General features: G+C 41.4%; 1 protein-coding gene across 1 annotated transcript in view; it reads right to left on the minus strand.

The window, feature by feature from the left end:
* Nucleotides 1-27,535, minus strand: part of LOC146988453 (spermatogenesis-associated protein 16-like) — a 108,626-nt gene that overhangs the window by 69,494 nt on the left and 11,597 nt on the right. The window contains exons 3-5 of the mRNA XM_085775275.1: nucleotides 24,991-25,080; nucleotides 10,131-10,215; nucleotides 2,143-2,287 (exon numbers count right to left, since the gene is read on the minus strand). Of these exons, the coding sequence (XP_085631401.1) occupies nucleotides 2,143-2,287; nucleotides 10,131-10,215; nucleotides 24,991-25,080 (320 nt within the window). The remainder of the gene's footprint in view (nucleotides 1-2,142; nucleotides 2,288-10,130; nucleotides 10,216-24,990; nucleotides 25,081-27,535) is intronic.

Below are 27,535 nucleotides of genomic sequence, written 5' to 3' on the forward strand. Positions count from 1 at the left end.
AGTCTAGTGATAGTGGAAGTGATAACCAGAAAGAAATTGTTTGAGATTTTAGATTCTGGTCAGGGGCTGAGAGATGGAGTACCCTCTAGAGGAACTGGATAACAGGATATATCCGATCTGTGATAAATGGCACCTCAGGAGAAAGTTAATGTTAAGGTCTAGGGGACAGTGCAAAGGAGTAAAGTGGAGGAAGAAGGAGAGGAAGAGGAGTGGAGAGAAAATATAATCTTGGCCTATTACAGAAAAAGGTGAAGAGGAGAAAAAGTAGAGATGGATTGGAGATGTACTGGGAAGGACAAAAAGGAGGAGGAGAGGGAAGAAGTCTAGGGTTTATACTGGGGGATTTATGATCTCTGGATGTGAGGTGGACACTTCATCTACTATAATTTCATTACAATTCTCAGTGGAGAGTTTGAGATTCTCGAGGTAGAGATGCCATTTCTGACGACTCTGCTGATGCATTCAAGTGTTTCAGTGGGGAGTTCTGAGAATCTCATCAGCACTGGTTTCTTATATCAGTCAAGGTGTCCTAAAATAAGAAAATAATGGAGTATGTAGAGGCACAGGACATCGAGACCCCAGGCAGAGTGCCATATTCTCCACCTGCTGTGCTCTATTGTAGCAGTAGTCAGAAAGATGTCCTATCCTCTGATCTTCCCGCTCTGCCAGTGGTGAATTACTTTTGGTCACTTGTATTCTAGCATTGTCATCATGTATTCCTCTATCCTACCAAGGCTGTCTTTCCTCTATAGCCCCTGTTCTCTTCTACCGCCTTGTTTCTTCTCTCTTGTATCCACCCCCCACTGCGACTGCATCTGTCAATCCTCACATTTCCTCTGGTCAACTAGAACTTCTCTTTCTTTACTTTTAAGTAGAATTTACAAGAGAACTTTGCTATTTGTGAAGATGTATTTTTACCAGCTGTGACAACAGAGCTGGTTTTGTTTTCACCTTGTGACTCTGTGTCATCAATGCAAAATGTGATCCTGGAGACACCAACAGTAGCACAAACCACCACAGAGGTGGTTTGAGTAATTTATCTGTCTGTGAACATAATTTATCACCACCACAACCCAGTCAGAGAGCTTTACAGATATCAAAAGATCCGAGATCAAAATGAAAGCAGAGTTTGAAGATAGATCATGCAGTCTATGACCTATAAGTGCTACTACTATACTGTAACTTTTTGCTGTGAAATCTGAACGAAAGCAGGTGTAAGTCTGCACGTGTCGACACACCCCATGAGTTGATGACATAAGGAGCTAATAAAAAAAAAAAAATTAACTGATAGTATTAATCAGTCAAAGTTCTTGTTATCGGTTAAACGGTTAATCGTGTGCATCCCTAGTAATGACCGTCATGGAAAAACAAGACCTATGGTTTTGGAATCATTCATTTTGAATGAACAATACTGTTTTAGCACTTTACTGATAACAACTGTTATCCTAAAACAAGACGAGATGAAATGAGACACCATTATGCTTTCCCATAGAGAAAGCAGCAGCACAAAGAAATGTACATACATCAAGGAAACACATTACAATTATGTGAGTATGTGAGTTAGCCAGCTGGTAACTAGTCTAGACGTGAGAAAACAAAAACAACTCTGAGCATTTTTCAGACCTTAAAAGAAAAAAGAAAACTAACTATCCAAAATGATCAAAAATCTGCCATGTGCAGCATGTTCATTGAGTCTGCTAGTTTTAGTGCTGCAAAACAGTACGACATCCTACTAGCAGCAAGCTACATGTCACTGTTGTTACAGTAGCAACATCTTAACCACTGTTCAAGAAATTGTGTACTTTATTACAGCCTCCAAACTTCAAAGAAATGCCTCCAGTTCTTGATAGCCACTGGTCTTAACATGTGCAGTCTACTGTTAGTGAAAACAGTGTTGAAGTCACTCCATCACTGCCTCCCATAGCCAAAACACAAATCCAAGGGTCTAACCAATGACAAACCCAAGAGTAATGGAAACAAAAGATTTTGAAATATTTTGCTTACGTATGGTTTTCAGGTTTTATGTCCATCCATCCAATATCTGACGTATTTGTGTCTAACAAAGCAACAGACCAACACTACCATCTCTAAACATGGCCCCAAAATTGAATTTTTTTTTTTAGAATTGGACATAAAACACACCTGTGTATATAAATCCAGTGAAGGCAGGGTGCTTCTCCATGCTGGCCTTTTTTGCTTGACTGATGTTACTGGCTGTAGGATTTCCATGGTATGGTGTATAAGTCACAGAGATGTTCTCCATTACTTCAGCCTTGTACAGCATTGCCTAAAGCAGGAGAGAGAGGAAAGTAAAGTTTCAGTTTGCTCGTGTAACCCTCTACAGCTGAATCGGACTTTTGGTGCAATTCATCTGGGCAGACACAAATGCAATAATTACTCTCAAGTGCAGACCAAAACGACCACAGTGAGACTCTTTAGATGAGATTTTGTCAGTCCAGTCACAAATTTGGGATGATTTGTGGAATCATTATCCAACCTCAATCTGATCCATCTTCAAAGCATACTCCGAGCTGAAATCAAGTTTCAGGTAAATGGATTTTCGGGTCAGGTAGACTTTGTATACTTGGAACAAGGACAACTTCAAACAATTGCAGATTAACCGTTAACTGCCGCCACACTTATGTAAGTTAACTACAAGCAGGATTGGGTTTTAGTGCACCAGTCATGTGCATCGCCTGGCATCCACCTCAGCCACCTCCTGGTGACTTAGTTGTTTGCCCATACCACGTAAGTGGGAGGACAACTTTGCAACGGATGCATGTAATTTCTCAGCGACAGTGTTGCCCTAAAAGTTGACTGGCTGTTAAAGCTGTACAGAAAATAAAATTGAATTTGAGCCCACTGTGGGTCTTAACATTAGTGTAATAACTCATCTATCAGACGATGTAGGCCAAACTTTGTGGAAAATTCTATTTTTGATTAAATCCGGGGATGAAAGTATGGTATTTTTTTCCCGCATTGGGTAATGCAGGCGCACGGATTATACGTCAGCCTGCTCACGATTCATCAGCCACTGATATTGGATCCGTCATCCGTCAACCGAACGTCTAAGACAACACACACACACACCGAGCTCGGTCTCGCCCCAAGCTTTGAATATCCCGCCCGCTCGATAACGACCAATCAAATTCGTTTTCCTTACTTGGGTCAACTCGTGCGGCAACTCGTGACAACTCGGCACGACAAACAGGACAAACGGCCATTTCTGTACACCTTTAAGAATGTAGGATGACTAAAATATATTGTCAAGTATAGAAAGTTTCCCACAATGTGCCCAGAGTCTGCAAAGTTGTTGTTTTTTTTCCCAGCTAAACAAATCAGCAGCTGCCTTCACTAATTAGAAGCCCCTCAATCTGGGAGATGGAACTAAGCAATGAAATCAGCTGCTGTAGCATTTGATTAGAAATAGAATTTGCAGAGAGTTGGGTCATAGTGGCACATACATGGAAACCACTAGGGACTAAGACAGGTCAAGAATGGATTAGTATATTCGTAGGACAGATATGCAATTGTATGGATGTTTTTGATTGGTGATCTGAGACAAATACTGCTTACTGTGCGTTCACACCAAAAGCTTCCAAAGTGTCAAAAACGCTCGAGGGTGGGCGTCAGACAAGACAGCTTCCAAAACGGCAAATATTTTCAGCCGCTTTGGCCGCTTGTCACGTGACTGACGTCAAAGTTCGATCGCGCTGCTCATTGGGGAGCCGAAATACAAAAAAAAGAAAAAAAAGGCAGCCGACGGACATCTCTATTCTGACAGGCTGCCGCCGGTTGCCGCTTAACCGCGTCATAGCTCATTACCCTAAAGTTAAACCTGGCTCAACTTCTCGTCTGGTGACGCTTTGGACACTTTGGACGCTTTGGAAGCGCGGTGACGCCTGTTGACGCTTTGGACGCTCGGTGTCGCCAGGCTCTCATTGAAAATGAATTGACTTCCGGCGTTTTTGATGCTTTGGAAGCTTTTGGTGTGAACGTACAGTTAGAGCCTCTAGAAGGTCTGAAGTAGTATAGGTGTAGTTTGTGCATACAGTAAGTTGGTTGAACAGAAGGAGAAAGAGATACATCATCTTATTGTTGTACTCTTTAATAACTCTTACTGACCAGGAGTGATCTGAATAAACAACCCGTGTTGCCAGATGTGTAGCAGATGGTCCAAACTAGAGCAAATTTCCTTTGCATTTGAGAAAGTTTTTTTCAACAGAAGAGTCGACACTCTCAGCATGTGGTAATCACACAAGTAATCATGCAATATAAAACTGTCATGGCAGTAGCGACCTTGGAAAAGGGAAAATAATACGTTTTCAAACAGTAGTTCCTGATGCAGCACCAATAACAATCAGACTTATGGTTTTAATGATGATATTATTCATCCCTTCCTCTGGAGACAAGCCTGTGTGTGTTTGTTGCTCCCACCATCTCTTTCTCTTCACCTCTCTTGGGAGATGAGTGGGAAAAAATCAGTTTAGTTTAATGTTGAAAAAAAATGCCTCGATGAAAGATGATGAAAAGGGAAAGGAGAAGCATAAAGAGAGTGGCTTCCTAGTGAAAGAGGGTTCATGCAACAGACAGAACCATATCTGGTTGTTTCTTCTGAAAGTGAAATGAGGGAGAAGCCAGAAACTGGCACATTTGTGGTAATGGTGGTGATCATAGTGGGACAGATGAAAAGACTTCTTGGACATGTTTTTTTTTTTTTTTAACTAGGGAGTCCTTACACAGAATGTTTACATTGCGCCCACACATTCACACTGCAACTTGAAATTGAAAGTCTCTTGGAAACAAGCGGGGCCAAAAGAGGAGCAGAAACCACAAGTCTCTTGATGTGCTGTGTACTAAAACCTCTTCTTGCACTTATCTCACATCAAGCAAATGCAAATGGCCAAGCTTGGATGGAGAAAACATACACATCCGCCGCACACAAAGGGACCTGTCCTTAAAACATTCATGAAGACAAAGAGATGACATTGTTCCAGGTGGAAGCACAGAGGGAAGCCTTCATGTTGTCCTCGAAGCTAAAGCCGACACTACCCTGTCCTTAGGAATGGAGAGGAAGAAAGGGAAAAGGCTAAAAGACAAGGGAGAACAAAACCAAGAGGATGAAAAGAGTCACTAAGGATTTCCTTCTTCTCTACCTTGCCCTTTTTTCAGTGCAGGTAAACCTCTGACTTGCTGCCAAAAATGCAAAAATGGGAGCTTTAGTAGTGAACTATGAAACACACCCTGAAGCTAAGTCAGTTTGACTGAGGCCATGAAACAGTAGCCCGTGAGTTGATACTAAAAGCTGTTGGAGCAAACTTTAGCGCAAGCAAAGACGGTTTATAAACCAAGACCTTCCATGACCAGTCAGCTTCCTGTATGCATGTCACGTGGGCTTCTGCACGGCCACGCCCCTTTAAGCCTGCCACACACATAAAGATAATCGGGCTGATTTTGCCCCGATTTTCCCCCTTCCGACCACGGACAGACACCGCCCGATTATCTTAAGGTCTTAAGATTATCTTATAAGATTCTCTTGTAGTGTGTGGTGTGTTAAGAGTCAAAATTCCCCTGACAATCGGCTCGGAAAACGTTCAGCGCCGATAATCGTAAGTATTAAACATGTTCAATATTTACGATTATCGGGGCCGACAACCGTGGCCGTTTCAATCAAAAGTCATCTTGTGTGTGGAGAGCCGGTGTTGTGCGGAGAAGCGCCTGCTTGCCGAGCTCTGCTTGCCGAGCTCTGCATGCTGCTGCTCGCGGCAACAAGCCACTTCTCCGCACAACACCAGCAACCCCACAGAGAGCCACAGTGCAGCCCTGGCATTACATGAGGTTCACACACACATTCACACATACATGGGAGGTTTCCTGATAGCCGATAGCAAAGACGGTAGCGCTCATAGCCGGCAACAGCCGGCAATACAGCAGCCATGTTTAAACAATCATGTGACCGCCGCTCACAGCCCGGCATGTGACAGCACGGGTCCCTATCGGTCCCTATTGGACAGCCGCTTGACTGCTCGGCGTCCGGAGCCACAGACACACAGACACACACAGGTGGGATCGTTGTAAAGGCTGAAGTGTCCCGCTTTCATTAAAAAAAAAAAAAAAAACGTCGCTCTCATTGTCCATTCCGGACATAGACCCGAAAGAGTAGCTACAACAATACGGATCTCTTTCTGAGTTTTCTGACCGGAGGGTCAAGATTCTGAAAAATCTTAATGTGTGTGGTGTGCTGTGTTTGGAATATCACAGGACACCACACACAATACGATCAAAACTGTTCAATCACAGATTTTTTATCTTCATGTGTGGGGTCTCTCACAGATAAAAAATCGGTTGAGATTTATAAAATCTTTATGTGTGTGGCAGGCTTTAGGGAGACCAGAGGCAGCCTGGAGTGTATTGACTCCAATGGGACAATTTAACGTGAACACCGATTATGGTCTTTCTCCCCACAGTCACTGAAGTAAATGCTGGACTCATTTTTCACAAGCCACATCTCTTCTGAACATCTTGACACGAAAATGGCAATTTTCAGACAGACACATCAGGAGAAAATCCACTTCGTTCAAGACCTGTCCCTGTCTCTACGACACACTCTTGCCAGATTTGGCACAGATCTCCTAGGCAACGTCAAACAAACAGCCGCGAACTCCCGTGAAAATAATTTAAATAATTTTCGTCATGCTAAATATGACTGTTAGTAGTGTAAATATTACAAATACAAATAGTATAAATCCACACACATGTTCACAGACGAGGTGGGGTGACAGTTGGCCACGCCCATTTAGAGAGACAGGAAGTGTAAACCATTTCTATCATTGGAGCCAGCCTCTCATGGAGTATCTTTCCATATATTGAATATCTTTGGCGCAAGTAACTGATTCCTGTATTTTACTTTCAGAAATTCAGCCACTTTAAGTCACAACAGTCATTCAGAAACACAGGCATAATACACTAGGGGTGTGCATTGGCACTGCCCTCACGATTCGATTCGATTACGATTCAGCAGGTAACGATTCGATTCGATTCTACGATGCATTGCGATGCATCAAAATTCTACTGTAGGCAACACGGCAAATTTTTCATCAGTCATGAGATATTGAACAACAGATTTTATCGGCTGCTATGTGTGTATTATCACTCTCCTGTATCTTTGACATAAATGTCATTAAATAAAATAAAATTGAATGGTACAGGGTATTGGATATGGCATTTTCAAACCTGAAAAAGAAAACATAAATCACTTCTAGGGCTGCCCCCAAAAATTAGCCGACCAAAATTTCATTGGTCGATTAGTCGCAGGAAAAAACAAACAAACCTTTGGAGCTGTGTCTTGTCAATATTAACTCAAAATCAATATGACTGAACTATATGAAAGACTAGGGGCTTTTATTTTGAAGGGCCAGATACAGGAAGTCGTGACACTTTTTGTTGTTGTTGTTTTTACACGGCACGGCAGGTCTCTCTCTCTGCATCAGAGACCCCCGTACACAGCCTGAGCTCAGTCACTCCCCCTCCTCTACTGTGTTTATTGGTGATAACGGGCAGTGGGCATACTGCCTGTAGTAGCCTAACGGTAAAACCCGACCGGCTTGTTGAGTCTCGGACCCAACACGGCCGGACTCATGAGCGTTAATTAATTCATTCTCAACCCGACCGCGGGTGAAAAATAAAAAAAGGAAAAAGAAAGCCAGCGGCAACACTGCTACTGCTGGTGCTGCCGCTTAGCAGCTACAGGCTGCGCATGTCACGCGCATGTCGTTGCTACGGAAATGCCCCCGGAGGTAATTGAAACTTCACAACTTTATTTGAGGCCAGAAAATAAACAGTGACATAATCGATTATGGCACGTTGCCGCATCGATGCTGAATCGTGCATGTCCCGCATTGCAATGCATCGCCGAATCGATTATTGTTGACACCCGTACTGCTGGAAATGACACATTAACAGAAACTTTGGTTATGTATCCATTTACCTCATTTGGAGATCAAACCAAAAAGCACTCCGATTACAAACTTGAAACAGCACTTGACTCTGCTCATAGTTTGTTTTACATCCTGCTTCTTTACCGTTTTGTTTCAGTGTCATCAACCTAATTTTCAGCAGCAGAAGGCAGCTGCTTTCTGCGGGGAAACAAAAGCAAGAAAAGAACCCACTGGATACTACCTGTCAACACCAAACAGCAAGCAGACAAAGGTAATGATCATAGTAGCTGGTGAGTCATCCAAAAGTGCACTCACAATAAGCTTCTAAGTAAGGTGTAGGGAAAGATTGAACTAAATACTTTGTTAAAGATAGAGGGAATTCATAATCAGGGTTATGACAATCAACATGTTATCTGAATCTGATATAATTATCTGTTTGAACTGATGAAGTGAAGAGGTTTCCAGTGAGGGCTCCAGACTAACTTTTTTGTGAGCAGTTTTAGGCAAATGACTGTGAAAATGTATTTAAAATCCTTTAGGAACAGCCTCTAGCAGGACAGCGGAGTAGCAGGGCAGCCGTGGAGTGTCAGACAGACGTGGAGCACCAGGACTGCTGAGGTTAATGACACTGAGCTGCTCCACCTGACCTGTCTCCGGTGCGGAGAAACTTCTCACTGTGTTCCTTTTCTTTTTCTCTCCATCTTGGTCTTCTGTCAAATTGTTCTCCTAGTCTCTGTCGGTGCATACGCGTAGTCGGTTGCAGTAAATCGCTCTGTCTTTCCGAGGCAATGCTGGGCGAGTTGACCACTAAATAATAATATCAAAATATCTACAAAGATAAAACAATATATTTATCGAAAATGGATACATAAACAAGTGTGGGTAATGTAGATTCATCCACATTAATATGAGACTCTTTTATAACCAAAGGCAACCTTCACTGGGTATTAGGGCTGTCACTTTTTATTCGATATTCAAATCATTCAAACGTGGGTTGAAAAGTTCATATTCAAGCGGTAATGACCTGCTCGAAATGTAGGCTGCAGTGCCTGCATAGTGCCAGGGATACACCAGACGCAGAAGCGGCGCAAATAGCTGCAAAGTGCCAAGAAGCGGGGCCAGTTTCCTTTCGGTGCCCATATTTACCGCTGGTGTCGCGGCGCGGTGCGCACCCGCTCGCGCCCTGCAGCGATCGTTTCAGCGTTTGGTCTATTTTGTGTGCGAGCAATCGCGTCAAGCTGGGCAGGAAGTCAAAGATGAAACAATGAGAGAATCTGGTCAATTTTCAAAATTAAAACTATTTTCTAAATAAAACACTGCAATTGTGTGTGCCGCGGGGGGCTGGGGGTACATTTGGGGTATCTTTGACTAATGCTAAATAGTGTGTGTGTAGTTTGAATCCTGCATCGGGCAGCCCTTTCCTGCATGTCCTTCCCCCTCCCCATTTCCTGTCTGTCTCTCCACTGTGCTACCCAATAAAGGCATTCAAAGCCCCAAAAATATACTTAAAAAAAAACAATAGTGTGTAATTATTATTAAGTGTTACCATTAGTTTCATTATTTACAATTCTGCTGATATTTCAACTTATTTCCTTTGGGTCTTTATCAATAACATCTATTCACATTGAGTTTTTATGGACATTGCTTCACACTGCTTGAATCTGACTGCTTTCCTGGTTAAAACATGAAACAAAAATTCGGAAAACTTTCATTGATTAGGCTTAGAATGGTCCAGACTCTTACATTCGAAATGATATTGAGTTTTTTTTTTGTGTACATTTTGTAGGCAAGTACAAAATGTACCCCATACATCTGAGGAGATATTGAACCAAGAATCAATATTGATAACACTTAGTTATCTACCTAAGAAGTACCTGATCTTTAAACTGTTTTTCGACAGCAACTGAGGGGTCAGTGTTCAGAGACATGCTGGATGAGATATGGATTGTTCCCCTAACTGTCCTGTTTTTAAGTCAAGGCTCTGATAAAGACACCTACACCCACGCACCCACAGACACTTTCATCTTCCCCTTGTGGGTTCATTATAAACACTTTAGAAGACCTTATGTTGCAGCCAGAGGATGCTAAATAGCCCTGATTGATAGGGTAGTGAAGACCCCAGTTGGCAAGTCTTTTAACCAATAATCATTCACACACCAACTTGTCCACTGAGCACCCATCTGTCCTACTCACCTGCCAATAGAGTTTGAGCTGTCTGCTGATATGGCGCTCAGTGCCACCCAACAGACAATACAGCCAGTCAGCAGTCAGCACGCTCCTGATGACAGAGAGAAAGAGAAAACTGTGTGTCAGGGGAAAAGGTTATTTATATAAACAGCAATATTTTACATATTCTCTGTAATATTGCATACATTATATCTATAAAATAAGCGTATAATTGTGAAATAAGCAAGTAGCTTAGAACAAAAAGAAAATGTTATTTTGATGTGCATTATTCAGATTTAATCTAACCCTATCCTTTGTTGCTCAAGGACTCTGATATGTGACAATACCGACTGGTAAACTGCAGCACCACTAAGCTCTCAATCACATGTTGGTGATTTGTTGCTGACCTGTTAGTGGTTCTAACACAGCACACAACTCTCAAATGTATTTGATGTGCGGAGTTTTTTCGTCGACAACAAGTGTGTCATTCACACTGTCTGTTGTCCATGAAAGGGGTCAGATTTTAAAAAGCACGAGTTGTTCCATTGACATGTCGCTGCATCAGTTTGAAAACTCGAATTTTAGATCAGTAGAGATCATGCGGGAGACAAGCATCAAGTTTTCTAGAGAAGAATAAAGTGAAGAAACTCAGACAGGCACAAAAAATTTTTATCGGGGAAACCAATGCTACAGTCAATACCAAAACTGACTGAACGGATGGAAAGAGATAGACCCAGCTTCTCCCTGTCTTTGTGTTCCTTTGTTATGTCGAAGTAGATATTTGTTAGACTGGGTGGGGGCAGAGTCTAGCCTTGGCTTCCTGCCAGTCAAAACACTTCAATGTCTGTGCTGTCACTAGGTGTGTGTGTGTGTGTTAGAATTTAATGCAGTTGTGCGTGTGCCTGAATTTGCATGTGTGTTGTGAGTGCAGACGGAAGTGAGTGTGTAGATTAGCGGTGTATGGAAAGAATGTCTGCATACTTATGCATGTATATGTGTGCCACGAGCAGAGACATTGATCTCCTTTGACACAGTGAAACCTTAAAAGCAACATTCTGTCACTCTGTGTAAATGTAAAGCATGTCTCTACTGCTCGGAGCTTACACAGCCATAATTGCTGTTTCCAAGTATGTGTGTGTGTTGCTTACATATCTCCTATAGCCTACAACTCCCAACTATGTGCAGCGACATTCCCCACAATTTTGCCAGACATCAAAATGTGCTGCAGTGTACTAGTGTATTTTTAGTATCAGCAGGTACCACTTGTGGGGGAACTCCCACGTGCCCCAGTAAACACTAACAGGCCCAACAACATAGCTGTTTAAATGACAGAAGCATTGCAAGGTCAGCCATTGTTTGTCATGCTAAGAGCCTCTCCAGGCCCTGTTTACCAGCTGAGTGTGTCTCCCAGCGAACAAGGCCAACGATGTGTTGATTTAGAGGTGGGTGGGCTGATCAGTGTTGAGAATGGGGGTGGAACTTGACAAATAAACAAAATGAGAGATAGAGAGAGAGACAGAGAGAGAGAGACAGAGAGACAGAGAGAGAGAGAGAGAGAGAGAGAGAGAGAGATTATGGTCAGCACTGGCCCTGCATGCAATAACAAGCGGCTGCTGTCAGGGGCTATAGGACGAATCGCCTTGTTGTTTACAACTACTTCCGGGTAGAAAACCAGCATGAGAACAATAGTGGCGGACGCTATATACTATATCTAATTTTTCATGTCACTATATCGCCGTTTAGACTAATCTGACGTTTGTAAAGTCTATAAAACCAATGATTGGACAAACATTACTATTTCTGTGTGCATATTTTTGTAATTAGTCATGGTTATCATAGATTAGCCGGGCTAACGGTTAGCTACCTGTTTAACTTTAATAACTCAGTGACTCAATAAACGGTCCATGAAAAAATATTTTCTCCAGCGGATATCTGAGTTACAACATGACTGAGCTAACTGGAGTAGTTTCATGTCGTGTCCGACAACGGGAGGGTTTTAACAGCTGACGTCCTGGTGTTAGCTTTGCTACCGCCGTTAGCTTTGCTACCGCCGTTAGCTGTCCCTGTCAGCTGCAGCCACTGATGCTTTCTAGACACTGTGATTCCCCCAAACTGAATAAATACAACACATAGCAACACAAAACACACATACAGAAATAGTAATGTTTCTTCAAACATTTCAGATTTGTCTAAACGGTGATAGGGCGTGGAAAATATGATATATCTAAACTCTCGTTCGTTACTATTGATCTCATTCAAATTACGTGCTGGTTTTCTACCCGGAAGTAGAATGTAAACAACAAGGGGATTCGATCTATAGCCCCTCAGTACTGCAAGATTGTGTACTGTGTATGCTTGTATTTATTATTTGTGTATTTGCTCAGACTGACTGAAGTCACAAATCACCAGACGCTCTTAGGGCGCTTTCACACTGCTAGTTAGATGATTTGGTCCGCACCAGGCAGTAAAATCATGATCGGACCGTATGAGTTTTGCTTTTACCGCGCACTGTGTGATGCGACCGCACGCGAGAGAGACGGCAAGTGAGGGATGAGATGAGAGATGGTGAAACGCTGTTTTAAAAAAACAAAACAAAACATAAAAAATTGACTACACTCAGAATAGAAGGACCATTTCACCCAGTATACAAATACATGTTTCTGAAAAGGATTACCAACAATAACTTTAAAGGATGAATCCTACAGAGTTTGGTGAATGTCTTTGAAGTTGAAAATTTACCAAAATCCAAAATGTTATGTTTTGGATTGACCATAATTAAATTCAGTACAGAATATTAACCTAATTCCTCTGGTTGACCTACTCTTTCTTCTTATCGTTCCTCCAGCAAAAATTTCAGTTGTCTTGAAATGATTACATTATGCATCTTTAAAGGTGACTTGCTGCGTGCAGTGAACAATAAGCACCTTTGTAACAAAACATATTCAGGGTTCTGAATGCATTAATTGAGAATACAGTATGTCCGTTTGTTTTTTCAAAGGTTTGACGTTTTTATTTTTTTCCATGAATGAACAAAGTATTCCTCATGTTAATGTTTGTGAATCATAAAAAGCTAATACTTCCTATATGGATATTAGACTGTAAATTATCAAAAACATCAGTTATTCCACTAGTTGCTCACTGCTCTATTTGTTTCAAGAACTTTATATAAGAGTTAGTGTTACAAATAAAGGAGAAAAAAGTAGCGAGAGATCACCTCTGTAACATTGCCAAGAACTGGGTGGCAGTGGCTTAAAACCACAGTGGTTCTCACAACTGAGAAGGCAGCCAAGAGGCAATTAGTGAGGGACCATATTCAAACATTTTCATCCACAGTCAGCCATTACACTCACTGTGGTTCACCTGGCTCAGACTTTCGGCTCAATGAGTCACTTCTGCAACGAGCTTGTCACCACTGTGGTAGCTCTTAAAAAAAAGGAACAGCGGTGGTCTTTAATGACAGGATTTTTTCCCCCAAGGTATGATAATGAGCTATTTTTGCTGCAGTTCAAATGGAAGTTGTTTTGAGTTACTAATGCTACGTTCACATGGCAAACGGCAGACGGTAAACGGCAAATACTGCTGGACGGAACGGTAAAAACAAACAAACTGTCGAACGGCACGGCACAACGGCAAGATGCGTCACCATGTTGCCATGGCAACATGAACATACTCGTACTCACACGTCACATTCGGTTGAAGATACCGTTGCCGTTTACCAGACTCCATGTGAACGCAGCGTAAGGCCTTGTCCACACCATCCCGGGTTATTTTGCAACCCTGAACATGTGTTGCCAGTTTTACAGTTCTGTTCACAAGAAACCGTGCTTTGGGAACACTGAAACTGTGGTCTTTTGAAACCGGAGTCCAGGGTGAAGTTTTCGGCTGGTTCGTGTTGCAGTGGTTGCGTGTGGATATGACAACCGCGATTATTTCCATTGTTTACGTCAACGTGGAATTTCCTTTGACAAAACTTTGGTTGCAAAATAATCCAGGCTGGTGTGGACAAGGCCAAAGACAGCAGAAAGGTTCACACCTCATTAGCCCCAACATGCATCTGTTGATCACAGCACATGGCTGGTCACATATTATAATCTCCAGGTACAATTAAATATTAATATTAACTCATTGAGTGGCAACCACGTAATTTCTCGTTTTTCGTTCCCATGCGTTGAGTGTCAAAAACGTAATTTTAGGTTTTTTGTTGTTGTTTTTTTTAAATTATGAAACTAGATACTTTAACACACCTTTATGTGTAAATTTGGGGACTCTACAATGAGTAGAATTGAAATAGATGACGATCAAAAACTCATGACAGCTCATGATCTGGAAGTTTTTATCATAACTCAGCTTTTGCAAACGGAGTTCTGCATGTGGATGCAGCTGCTCTGCTCTCACCCGCGAGGCTCCAGCAGCTCGGAGCTGAACCAGGAAGCTCTCAGCCAACAGTCAACGGTCTTCATCTGGAGCAACACCGTGTCCTCCCCAAGGCCCTCCCATGGTAAAATGTGATGGTCTCTCGGCCAAAGCAGACCGGCACCACCGACTCGTACCGCAGAAGGACCGCGAAACAAACGGTTTGTGGCTATTTGAAGTAGAAAGTTTCACCTTTCAAATGAGCCACAGTATGTGTTGGTGGCAATAATATAGAATACACTGTGGCTCTACAAAAATCGTCAAAAATGGTCTAAATTGCCAGTACACTTGACTAAAACTTTGGAAAGGAGCGCGGCACTCAATGAGTTAAATATCACTATTATTTAAAGTAGAAGTACGTTTTTTTTTTGTTTTTTTTTACCTAAGCTATTGCTAATCCTCATCACACATTCATAATAAAACCAATATTTCGCATTTTGTGCAAATGTATGTTTTGCCTCAGAGACCAAACATTTTTCAAACAGTTTTCATGACCTCATCATGTGACTTTGTTTTTCCTCTGTAATGATTGCGACTTGCTAGGTGCAATACTAGAGAAAAGTCAAAAATTTGAAAGTGTTTGAAAAATTGGCTACTAGTACACAAAAACTATTACTGTAATCAGAGTAAAATATGTAACTCATTACTTCCACTGCTTAGCAAATTAAAAACCATCAGCAACTCTGACAAATACCTGTCTGGTTCATGAGAGCTGCAGCTACTGTCCCTCTTTTTGACATTGGAGTTGCTCGCTACCTGAAAGACCATTGAAAAAATATGGTGGAGGGCAGTTAAATTGGTGACTTTAATGTTGTACTTGCTCTGAAGGACTTCTAATGGGAAAAAAACTTTTAAAATGACATATGTATCATTTGCAGCATCCTATGTGTTTTCACACTAGCCTAATAGGACAGTATGCATTGCAGTTTGTGTTTTAAAATTCATCGCACACTGAAGGCCCGCATCTGCAACACATCCCCATTTTACTTCTCATTGCACAGCGGCCACTTGGGAGAGCACTTGTCATTGCCCCTGCTATTCCTACACCGAGTACTGAAAACCACTTTGCAGCAATGCACTCTTTTGTTCAAGCTGAAATAAATATGTGTTTTAATTTGGAGTCCTGGCACTCTGGGAGCACACTGAGCCTTCAGAGCTGTCATCAGTTTGTCCTTTCCATGGTAAACAAGGAGAAAAATTAAGCCAACATTGTAAAGAGGTCCCCAGTGGACCTCACGGCTGATGCAAACAACTCTCGTTTTCTAGCTCTCCAAATTGGTCCGGACGTTTTGAGCTGACATAGGCGTACGATTCTCATTATGGAGATTGGAGATCTCCCAGATTCAGTTGCCTTGTGATCAATCAGTATGCCATCCACCCCATCAGTGTGCCTAGGCCTTGGCAAAAAAAAAAAAAAAAAGAGAAATCCCGACAAATTTGTAACAAAATATAGCAACATACTGTAGAAAATTCATGTAAGAATCTTAACACTTGTGAGAGGCTGGGATGGGTGAGGGCAGGGGTTTTCTATGTGAGAGAGAGAGGAATAGAAATACGGAGAGATGCCCAAGGCCGACATAGTGTAGCTCATATCGAGATAATAGCCCTGGTGGCCTTCTGACAGCTGTCCGGAAAGAAAATGTGATGAAGGGTAGGGGAGATGGGAATAAGGACAGATCGAGGTTGACTGAAAAGTTGGGAAACACTGTCCCAAGAGGACAGACCAAGCTGTAACCTCCTAAGAAGCACCCCAAACTGTGGTTCTTCTAATGGCCACATGAGGCTGAGAGTCATTCCCCTTCCAGTGTGATGTTGAAATGGTCAAATTTAAAGCAAAAATAAACACATTTACAGCTTGGTGCAAAAACCAGTTTCCCAGCCATTTTTTCATAGCTAATTTTCTTCCTCATGAGTTAGCTTAACTTGTTAACTAGCTAAGTAGCCAGCACTGTTCCCTCTAAGGTGTTTTACCGTGCAATTGCACACTGCTCTCCACCTCTATGCCCAGAAGACAAAAAAAGTTGCACACTCATGAGTTGCACACTCATATCCCCGACTAGTTTACTGTTTATTTCTCCCTAATGTGCGCTTCGAATTGTGAAATGTATGACCTTAAAGCTTCAGTTGGTAACAATTATTCAGTCATATTTGCTGGAACTGTCACTATATTCTGATGGTCAGACATTAAATGAGTAATTTAGGACAAAATCCAACTCCTCTGGCTCCACCTACAGCCTGTAATCGTATTTGCCAAAATCCACCGCGCCCGACGATTCTCCACCAGTCAGGTAGAGGGAGCAGGAGGAGCAGCCAATCGCCGCTCCTACACGTCGTGCTATGGATACGGTACATCTTCTGTGGGTGCGTTTATGGCAACTTTGTGTGTGTCTCTGTGTGTGTGGGGCGCTTGGCAGAGGCAAAGACGGTTTATAAACTCTTTGGCAGAGGTTCATAAAGGGACCTGACGGAGTATTGTCTTGAAATTTCCGACCAAGTCGCGGAGTTTACTTTCACTTTCGTCAACTTACCAACTGGAGCTTTAACCGTGGTCTGTAGTGCAACTACAATTTAATTTTTGCTTAAGAATTATTATTACTGTTCATATCAAGAATGCTTCTGTGCCAAGAGTTGATGACACCAACTTGATGTTAGTTATTTTTTTCATATTGTTCATATGGCAATAAATGCAAAATCTATTTTGCCAAAACAACATTGTATTTTGTTATCATTAACTGTAACTGACCTAGATATGGAGTAGCCTAGGTAATGTTGTCAAAATAATCTGTTATTAATCATTATAGTAATAGTCAATTGTATTGATATTTGGAGTTGGAGAGGTGAGGCCATAGCACCAGCATGTGGAAGTACTGTGTACGCTTAAGCTGTCACTCACAGTTGCTCAAGCAGGTCATCAGGGGAGTTGAATTTCTGCTCAGGAGTTTTGAAAATTAGAGGGAACATTGTTAGCCAGCAAATGAATTAGCCTTGCGTTAGCCCGCAAGCAAGAAAAAAAAAAAATCAGCATTGTAGAGTCATCTGTGACTCCTCCTCTTAATTGTGTAGCAATGTCTTTAAAAGTATTGTTAATAGATTTTATTTTTTTAGTTAATGGAAAAGGTCTTATCATAGAGCTTTCCCAGTCAGCAGTTTGTGTTTGATTGTGAGCAGCTAGTTCTGTATGCTGCCAAAGTGCAGGATTTCACCATTAGGGAACAAGAAACAGCATAAACAAAACTGTGATATAGCCTACAGTACATGTCATGAGCAGACAGTGTTGTTGCTGGTGTTGAAATGTAACACACCAGATTTTAACTGGACTGAAGTGACATTCATTGTTTACACACCGTAAAAAGGGCTGCAGCTTAACAGCTAAATAGCTATCTAGCCTGTAAACCGGGGTCTGCAGTGTCCTTTACTTGAACATGTTTGTTTGGTGGTTCTTTCAATTCGAAAAGCATAGATTTAGCTGCCACAATACCCAGACAATCTTTCCTTAGATAAGCCAGTATTCAGTTAAGCATAATTCTGCTCATGTGGAGGTGTATGGCAGATCAGCAGCTGAAAATGAAAAAAAAAAAAGACTAAGAGGAGGAAGAGGTGTGGACATACAGTAGCCAGGGTGAACAGTGGGATGTGAGAGACACTGTGTGGCTAATGGAGATGGTCAGACAGGTGAGAAGATAAGGCTGGACACATGTAGAAGCACGCCATTTAGGAATCAAAATGATCACAGCCTACTTATAAGCACCAACAGCTTTTTGTACAGCATACCGCCACTCCCACAAGGACTGGCCTTAGTTTAAAAAATGTTATTCACCAGAGGTGCAGCAACTAAATGAGACTGCCAGTGATCTACATACTGTGCACAGATTGGTGATCATAAAGCTGGGGAGATGTGCAAATGGTTTCCAGTCACAAGACATCAAAGGGAATAATTTGATCAATCATAAGACACTGAGACAATCTGGACTTAATCATTTAAATAACAGATAAATGTGTTGCCACATGTCATAACTTTATGAACAGTCCAACACTTGATTGTACGGTCAGTTAAATTTGTCTATTTTTATTTATGTCAAAATTGCTCACTGTGCTCTAAACTGTGCTCACTGTTTCTAGATCAATCAAAGCTTTAGATGCTTGAATTAGCCTGCTTTCTGTTGTTCTTTATTGCAAATCACCATATCTGACTCATATTCTGTAGCTCGTGCCTTAGATTTGAATCCTCACAGAACTGCCATGAACAGATTTCCATTCCCCTCACAGTGTCTCAATTCCCTGCTTTTTCAAGCAGATAGGATATAGTCTTCTCTGCATGGTGGGTTTCCACAGGGGTCCTTCCTTCTGTCAGTGCACATACCAGGGTTTGCATGTGAACTCACTGTCCACAAGGAGGGGAGTGAAGGGGTTGTTGCATGGCTACTCAGGTGGTGACGGAGAGCAATTTGGAACATTACATTTTAGGGAAAAAAACAAAACAATTTTTGTACTGAAAGTGAGATTTAAAAACTAATATGCATTTCATATTAGTTTACCTGGGGCCTAGTAAAGCTAAAAAACAAACAAACATAGTATGCAACATACATACACACTAACCAAACCTGTTATTTTTTATCTTCTCATTAGTCAGACTATATGATATATAATATGGCAATCAGGGAGATTGTTTGACTTTGAGTCAGTGGCCATTTACCCCTGCTCCAAATCTTTATGCCAGTAACAATTCATTAACATTAAACACTTCTACTGAAATTCACATCATGATGTGAGGATCAGTACACAGTTGATCAAAATAAATCACAAAACATACTGTAATTTGATACTTTAATTTGGACAGTCCACTGTATAGTTTCCCAAAGCTACAGTCTATGATTGGTGTATAGCACCTTTTCCACTGCTTCTCCACTATACCTCAACTTTATACCAATTTGGGGGTGTGTGGTAGAGAGTAGACAACTTTATACACATGAGCTGCAGTATAAATGTGGATGGGCTGGAGAAGCAGTGTTAGCAGCTGACAGACTAATCGTATACAGATTTATGCCAATTTAGAGGCTTCACCTTGTTCTGCAGATAAAAGCATGGTGTCATAGTCTGCATATTTAGGAGATGCAGGCCAGACAGGCTCGATGGAGACTGTTGTTTATGACACCAGTCAGACACGCCCCCTAACACACACTCCGTAGGCAGGCAGAGGGAATGGAAGGTACTTGCGGCCAGCCAATCTGCATTTATTGTCACTTTACCAGTGTCAGCACTCTGCATGCTCTCTCTCTCACACACACACACACAAACACACTTAAACTAAGGCAAGACTAAAGGGTTTGAGTTTGTGAGGAAGTTTGCAGTACCACACAAGCAAACATGTACGTTAACAATTAGCTCATGGGAGACATGAAGCCTGGAAAAGAAAGGAGAAAACTGACAGCAGGGCAATAACAAGAGGGCTGACGGGTGAGGGAGACGTGAAGAGGAGGGAAAACAAGTTTGTAGGAGCCTGTCCCATTATGACAGCGAAGAGAAATGGAAAAAGAGGAACGTAGAAACAGAAGAGCAAGGATAGGGAGGACAAGGAAGGTCCAAGAAGAGGTGAGGAAGGTGAAAGAAGAGATCAGGGGTTAACAAGAGAAACCTGCTCTCCTCCTCTCTCCTGCCACTCTGATCACACTCTGCCTCCCTCTGTGTCTCAGTGAGTCACAGTGCATCAGAGAGATTCCTCATTATCGGTTTGTAACCACAAAAGAGGACAGTGACACACAAGCAGCGACTAAGTCAACTGTCTGACAGGAACATAAAACGAGACTGAGAGCAATTAGAGGGGCACATGACCAATTAGCAATGCTGCAGCTTCCTGTCTTGTCTAATTTTAGTCCATCAGCGTGGCAAGACTTTAACCTCTTGCAATAAAGCCACATGCTGGGTCAGATCAGCTTCTTTTCATGTGTTGTTCACTCCCATCTAATTAGTTTAATTCTAAGCATATTTGGTTGGTATTTTATCAAAAGAAATAGAATGTAGTTGAAGCACTTCCTTGTCAATGTCTGGCATCTGCTTTCCCACTGATATATACAGTAGATGACGTATTGAATTTATGTAATGTCTCCACAATAAAATGGCTTTTGAGTTACGTACTTACTGTAGTAACTCCCAAATGTTTCAAGCAATTCTCAAACCTATGGATATACAGTATATGATTTTAATATGGTAATAATATGTTTAATTTGGTCCCCTGTCAATGCTGTCAGTGATTATATCCCAAAAGCAGTGGTTATCTGGCAGAGGAGTTCAAAACTGACTATTATCTAGTTTCAAGCAACAATAATGGAAAGTCCGTTGGTCATTATCAATTATTCATTTTATTTGGATGAAGGATTTCAGTCATTGGACATCTGGAACTTATGTTACCATGGAAAAAACAAAAAGTTGGGTTGCTCAGCTCCCAGCATCTCCAAGGTCAAGTGGAACAATGCAATCACAAAATTAGTTCATATTACAATTGAAATGTGAAAAAATCCAATTCAATTCAAGTGATTCAAGTTCATGTTGCTGACCACCGTGAACTCAAGCCTTCCCTCAAGGAGGGTTACAGCAGAGATGTCATCATCATTAGGTCTTTGTGTCTTTGCCACCGCCACAATTTGTCACGGCTCTGATTTTCTTCAGAAGAATGATAAATTGTTCTGTTGCCATAATAGAGGCTGGAATTGCCAACGCCATTTTTTTCAGTTGGGAAACATTTCTCTCAGGTAAATGGTCAGAAGTGGGAAAAACTATGTGAATATGTCAGGTTTCCCAAACCTGCAAGCGTACAATTACACACAGCAAACTGAAAAATAATTGAAACTGCAATATAGCCAAGTGCAATAAAGTTAAAATGAGTGTTCTGGTGCTACATAGATACCCTGGCCTACAAAGTACCAATATAGACTTTTTTTGTGAAAATTAAATGCAAAAATTATTATTCCAATTAGATATTTATTTATTTATTTATTTATCTACTTATTTGAAACAACTCATGGGGGCGTGTCGACACATGCAGACATATTTTGCAGCAAAAATGATGCAAGCAAAAGTACAAAACCACAACTCATATCACCAGTACCAGTTCCCATACTGTAGTTACAACCCTCAATACCTCCCATGCAGTTCACTGAGGGATTCAGTTTGCTATATTTATCCATGCACCAGAGAAAGACAGTACTCAGCACATTGAGGATATTTCCTGGTTGCTTGTAGGGTTTTGTGGGTTAAGTTGTTTTTTCTGGATTTTGATTTAAATATACTTGTCTCCTAGTCATTTCTCCTTTTCGTTATGATTTTAATACAGCAACTTCAAAAGCCAACAAGAAGCAATGTGACATGTACAGTGAAAAAAAAAAAAGTGGCTCTCTGAGCTCTTATTTGTATATAGGCAATAGCATATACACAACAGGGGTCGCGTTAACCGGATATTTTCCGTCATTGACTGTTTTTTTAAAACGGTGACGGAAAAAATTTGAGGCCATCCGTCATTTTGACAGATTGCAATTCACAGCCATGGCCGTCTGGCCATGTGCATTTGTTTACAATGAAGCCGGCGGGTAATCAATAAATGGAGCGGTGGATAACGATATAAAGCATTATATACAATGTCACAAAGTCACTATGGTGAGAATTAGATTAAAGCAGATATCAGTGGAATGTTTTTGTTAATATAAGTCCTAAATAGTCCTATTTTCCGTCAGCAATCACTTACATGAAGTATTTCAGCCTAAACACGAGTCTCTCCGTCACTCTGCTCTGCTGTAACCCGAGGAGAAAATTTTCCTTGTGGGATACAAGTGTTATCCAATGAGGGGAGAGAACGGCATGAAGGGCTGTGTGTGCAGCCAAGGGATGCGCGTGAATGTGGTGACGTAGCACGAGGACCAATTGATGCCTGACAAGGGCGGGGGCTGCTAACTCATGGTGCGTTCAAGGAAACTCGTACTTTGTGTTTTTCCTTCCTGTGAAGTCATACCAGTTCGATCTGGTACGAGTTCACGGGTCGGAAGTTACGAGTGGCCGTTATAGGGAACTTTCACAGACAACAGGACGGTAAAAACACGAGCTACGGGTTACCTGGAACGCTACCAAGTCGTAGTTGTGACTTGAAGCTGTAACTTATGGTTTCAAAAGCCTGCCTTGAACACAGCATTAGCCGAAACGGCCGTGCCGATGATATCTGCTTTAAAGAAAAAAAAAAACAACCTCACAGCTGGCTGGTGCGCTCAGTAGAAAACGCTGTAGTACCTCCTCTAGGCCTGTGTGGAGCGTGTGTGGCGCTGTAGCGCTGCCACACATAAACACTAACAACAGAGAAGAAGACAGAAAGCTTCCCGCAGTATTCAAACTCCTTCAAGTGGATTAAATGTTGATGGGAGTCGTGTCAGTGCAAATATGTCGGTCGATAATGATTTAACGGGCGAGATTCAGCTGCAGTGTCCGAGGGGCCGACAGTAGTCAGCTGTTAAGTTACGTAGCTGTAGCTACACAGCGGTGTGTCTCGGTACAGGTAGAGCGGTGTGTCTCGGTACAGGTAGAGCGGTGTGTCTCGGTACAGGTAGAGCGGTGGGGGTAGGACATCACCGTTTACACACTCGCCGCGCACAACTCCTCCAAAGGTAACGTTAAGCCTTCTTTTAATGTATTCTGCCCACCGTGGCATTGTTTATAACACTTAAAGCTGAGTGGGTTTTGTCTTGTCTGAATTTGTGCTGCATCTGGCTGTGTGGTCTATAGCTTCAGTTGTTTCAGTGATGCGCAGTGGCTGCGTGCGTGCGTAAAAGAGAAATGAGAGGCACAGAGAGAGAGAGAGAGAGAGAGAGAGAGAGAGAGAGAGCTAACGCCGGTGCACTATGCGGTGCCTATGTGAAAACGTGCTCATTTGGATGTTTTGGTATAACACATGGGTTAGCATGTTGATTGTTGACAGAAAACTGATGTCATCTAACGTTGTATTTAGATGTTGAGTGGCAGAAAGTGACCCCCGCATTCACTGACTGACCCCACAGTTAGATGTGCTCTGACGCCGACTCTGCTCCGGAGCATTCTCTGTTCAATTTGTTTGGACTTGATATGAATTAAACATGCATTAAAATTGAATGCTATTGAATACGGCATTATTATCATTTTTAAAAAATTAAAGTGACATTTTTATGACCCCGTCAGTCAAAATGACCGGCGACGAAAAAGTCTAGCGCAACCTCTGATACACAATGCAATTTTTTTTAATTGAGACCCTATGCCTCTGTATTGGTGATCCCTACTGGTTTAATTCAACCTTTAAAAAAGCTATTTAAACCATTTCAATATTCGGTTGTTGTTTATTAGTGAAATGCATGGCCTCTTGGATTTCAAAAAGTAGAGTATGTTCGTGGTGATGGTCTACCAAATCATTGTGAGTGTGTGTTGAGATTGAGTTTATTTCCTCATCCCACTGCCTACTCTAACATGTGACAGAACTAATGCCTGAGTAAAGCTAATCAAGGATGAATGAGAGCTGAGGGACAGATAGTGGGTGTGGGGAGGAAGGTGCTGACAGAGAGGTTTGGACAGATGGACGGACGGACAGGCCAAGCTTCGTCAGCACTGTCTGACCTGACATGAAGGGACAGAGGGATGTGGTGGGAGAAGGAACTGAAGTGGAGGAAAAGAAAGTCAAAGAACTGACCTCTCCTAGTCGTTCGCCTACACATACGCTAGTTTTTTTTCTTTCTATTTTTCTATTTCTTTCCCATCTTTTGCTCTCTCCTTCCTTCGTCCTAGCTCCACCACTCTTAGTCCCTCCTATCCACCATTCTCCATTCAGGCTCAGGAGGTTGGACACAACACGGTCATGAAAAAAGCATTATGCAACTAAGTTCTGCAGGATTTGTCACAATAATAAATTGTATGATTTATTACAGAGGAAATCAAGTAGATAATCAAGTAGAGATGCACTTTGCAGAGCATTAGAAGACAATGAAAATATCATATAACGACAGTAAATACCTAATCATTTTTATGATGCTTCTTCTCGAAGCCTCAAAGTTTATTTGATTTGATTTGATTTGAGATGCTTTTATGGGTGTGTCAGTTAGATGCAAATAATATTATGGCAGAGAAACAGCAACACCTTGAGCTGTATGAAAAAAATGGCACACACAAGTTCAACTCGACAAAAGAATGAAAGTCTTGGTTTCTGATGAAAGCTATTACAGGTGTTCTCCAGCAGCTGTAACAAAAATCATTCAAGACACATTCATGTAAAAAATACATGAATTCCTGCCATTCTGTTGAAAAATAAAACGGAGCTACACATAATTCCAAAAAAGCTGTAGTACGACCGCCTGAGCTAAACAACAGAAAGTTTGTTTTGCTCCTCTCTCTAAATTTGGTTAATTCATTTTCAATGATCATTCCGGATGTATCAGATGTCTGTCAAGTCTGACATTCAAACACACAGAGGTCTTACCTTGCTGCCTGGCAGGGTTTACCCAGCTTCCTGTAGACTACAGCCTGTCGCAGATGGTTCTGGAAGTGATTTGGATTGAACTGGATACTCCTGATACAAAATAATGACACAAACAAAACACATTTCATAAATATTGGAATACATCTGTACCTATACCACTCTATACAACACTGAGGAAGTCCTTTGACTGTACAACAGCAGGGGGGAGGATGGTGGGACGGGCACATCTGCACTAACTGAAATTTTATGAATTGTATTTTTTTTATATGAGAGTGTGTGTGTGTGTGTGTGTGTGTGTATATATATATATATATGTGTGATAGTTTGAATATAGTATGTATGTATTATATTTTATACTTTATTTTACTCTTTTATATTATTGCTACATCTGTCTGCATTAGCTAAGTACTTTCTTTCAGAATGTTTGGAGCAGCTGACAGATGAATTTCCCTCGGTATTAATAAAGTATCTATCTATCTATCTATCTATCTATCTATCTATCTATCTATCTATCTATCTATCTATCTATCTATCTAACCACTCAACTTTAGCCAATTGGGAAATCCTACAGTCCAAGGATACATACAAGCCAAGCCAGTTTTGAGCAGTACAAGTGCTTTTGACATACAAGAAAATGTTATGTAAGGTTAAGGTTAACAGGAAACACGAAAATAAAAGTCCAACAATAGTAACATTGAAAGCAAAAATAATGGGTAAAGAACCATTCATCACTATGAGCTTTGTATATCACTGAGATCTTGCTCAACTGAAATCTTGCCTGAATGTGTGCGTGCATTTTACCTCCTCACAAAATAAACACACTGTACACGAGTGAAAAGATACTGAAATGTCCTCTACATTATATCATAAATACAGCCTGCTGTATTTTTTTATGGATACTACAAAATACAGTATGTTTCTACAGTGGGTGATAAAGCAAAATAACATTTATCAGCTATTTTGGGAGGAAGCAAAATACACGCACAAAGTTTCCTGTTTTTATGCAGAAAGCAGAGGGCTCCTGAAATAACAATCTCCAAAGACAACAAACTTGAGTATTGTCGCACACAGTGCCAACTTTTGACAGAATGAGCAGGAGATGAGACAAGGAAAACAAGAGGAGGAAGAGAAGGATACAGCTTCACAAAAAAACTGCAACAACAATGAAAGGATGGCGGCGCACAACAACCTGCAGACATCAGACAGACAGTCGAAAACCGGGCCGAGAAAGCTGCAGAGAAAGGAAACAACCCAGAACAAAGCAGCCGCATCAAAACATTGTCATCCCTAACAACTACACTTCAAACATGGACAGTGCTCTGTTGCCACCGCTAATATCTTTCTCTCCACTACGATTCTCCTATGAGGAGAGAAATGAATGAATAACGACTGTCACCAGGCAGAGGAGAAGGCTAAATGAGTGAAGGAATGCAAGAACAAAGCATTTGTAGTTGTCAGTATTGATTGCTCTGGATGAAATCTTACTGATATCTTTTCAGTTAGGTTTATATAATACCACACTTCTGCTTTGCTGAGACACTTTCATCTGTCAAATCTAGCAGACTTCTCTCATCCCATGAAAACATTGACTTGAACTGTGTGGCAATTTTCAAAATGTAGCTTAATCACAGTTTCACAGATAATGCACTAGTGCACATTCTAATATATCAAACAACTCCAGTAGTGAAAAGAACAGAGCCAAAAACTGCTTCTTGTTTCACGGCTGCCAGAATAAACCACTGTGGCTCCGATGGCAATAACATTGAAATGGTAGCACTGATTAAAAAATAAACAGCTGTGTGCTTCATCTCTGTACCGGCCACCTGCTGCTGATCTGTCAATCTGCAGACTGAAACGTATCCGTTGAGGTTTACTGCTTTACCATGAGCTGAATGTTGTATGTGATTTCTCCTTTTGAAGTCACTATAATAATTAAAATATTCATTTTTTCACTGCCGTTAGTATTGTTTCATTGTAGCTTTTTGGCCTGAGCCACATGCATCATTAACATACTGATCTTATGTAACTGGTCAAAATTGTCAAGGGAGAGTTGGTGGAATATTATAATATAATATAATATACACCCACATCAGGCTCACCATTACCAGCCCAGTGGTATGTGCCATTAGATATGGAAAAATGCAGTGTTATTATGTCATTAGGCCGTCACAGCAAGGCTACTAGCATTGAATTGAACTGAAGTAATTTATCTGTCTCTTGATACTTGGATTTCCATAACCCACCCCGCATGCTTGCTATTTTTTTTAAAGCCAATTAAAGTATAGCAGCTCAATGGGTAGCTCTCATCAATATCAAGTCAATCAAAACTTACTGTGTTCTGTTAATGGAGGGAACCAGTCGTTACTACCAATAATTGGGCATACATACTAACCCTAACATTGTGGGAATGGTGGTGTGGCTTTTACTGTCCAATACATCTGTTGCTGCCTTTTACGACTCATACATAGACATTTGAAAAAAGAGTTAATGCATGCACTTTGCTGTGTTTTGTTCCCATTTCTGAAACTGTCCACTTAAGGCAGCA

Source organism: Trachurus japonicus, chromosome 4, assembly GCF_045865225.1.
Source record: "Trachurus japonicus isolate A0001 chromosome 4, Traja_1.0".
Classification (NCBI taxonomy): domain Eukaryota; kingdom Metazoa; phylum Chordata; class Actinopteri; order Carangiformes; family Carangidae; genus Trachurus; species Trachurus japonicus.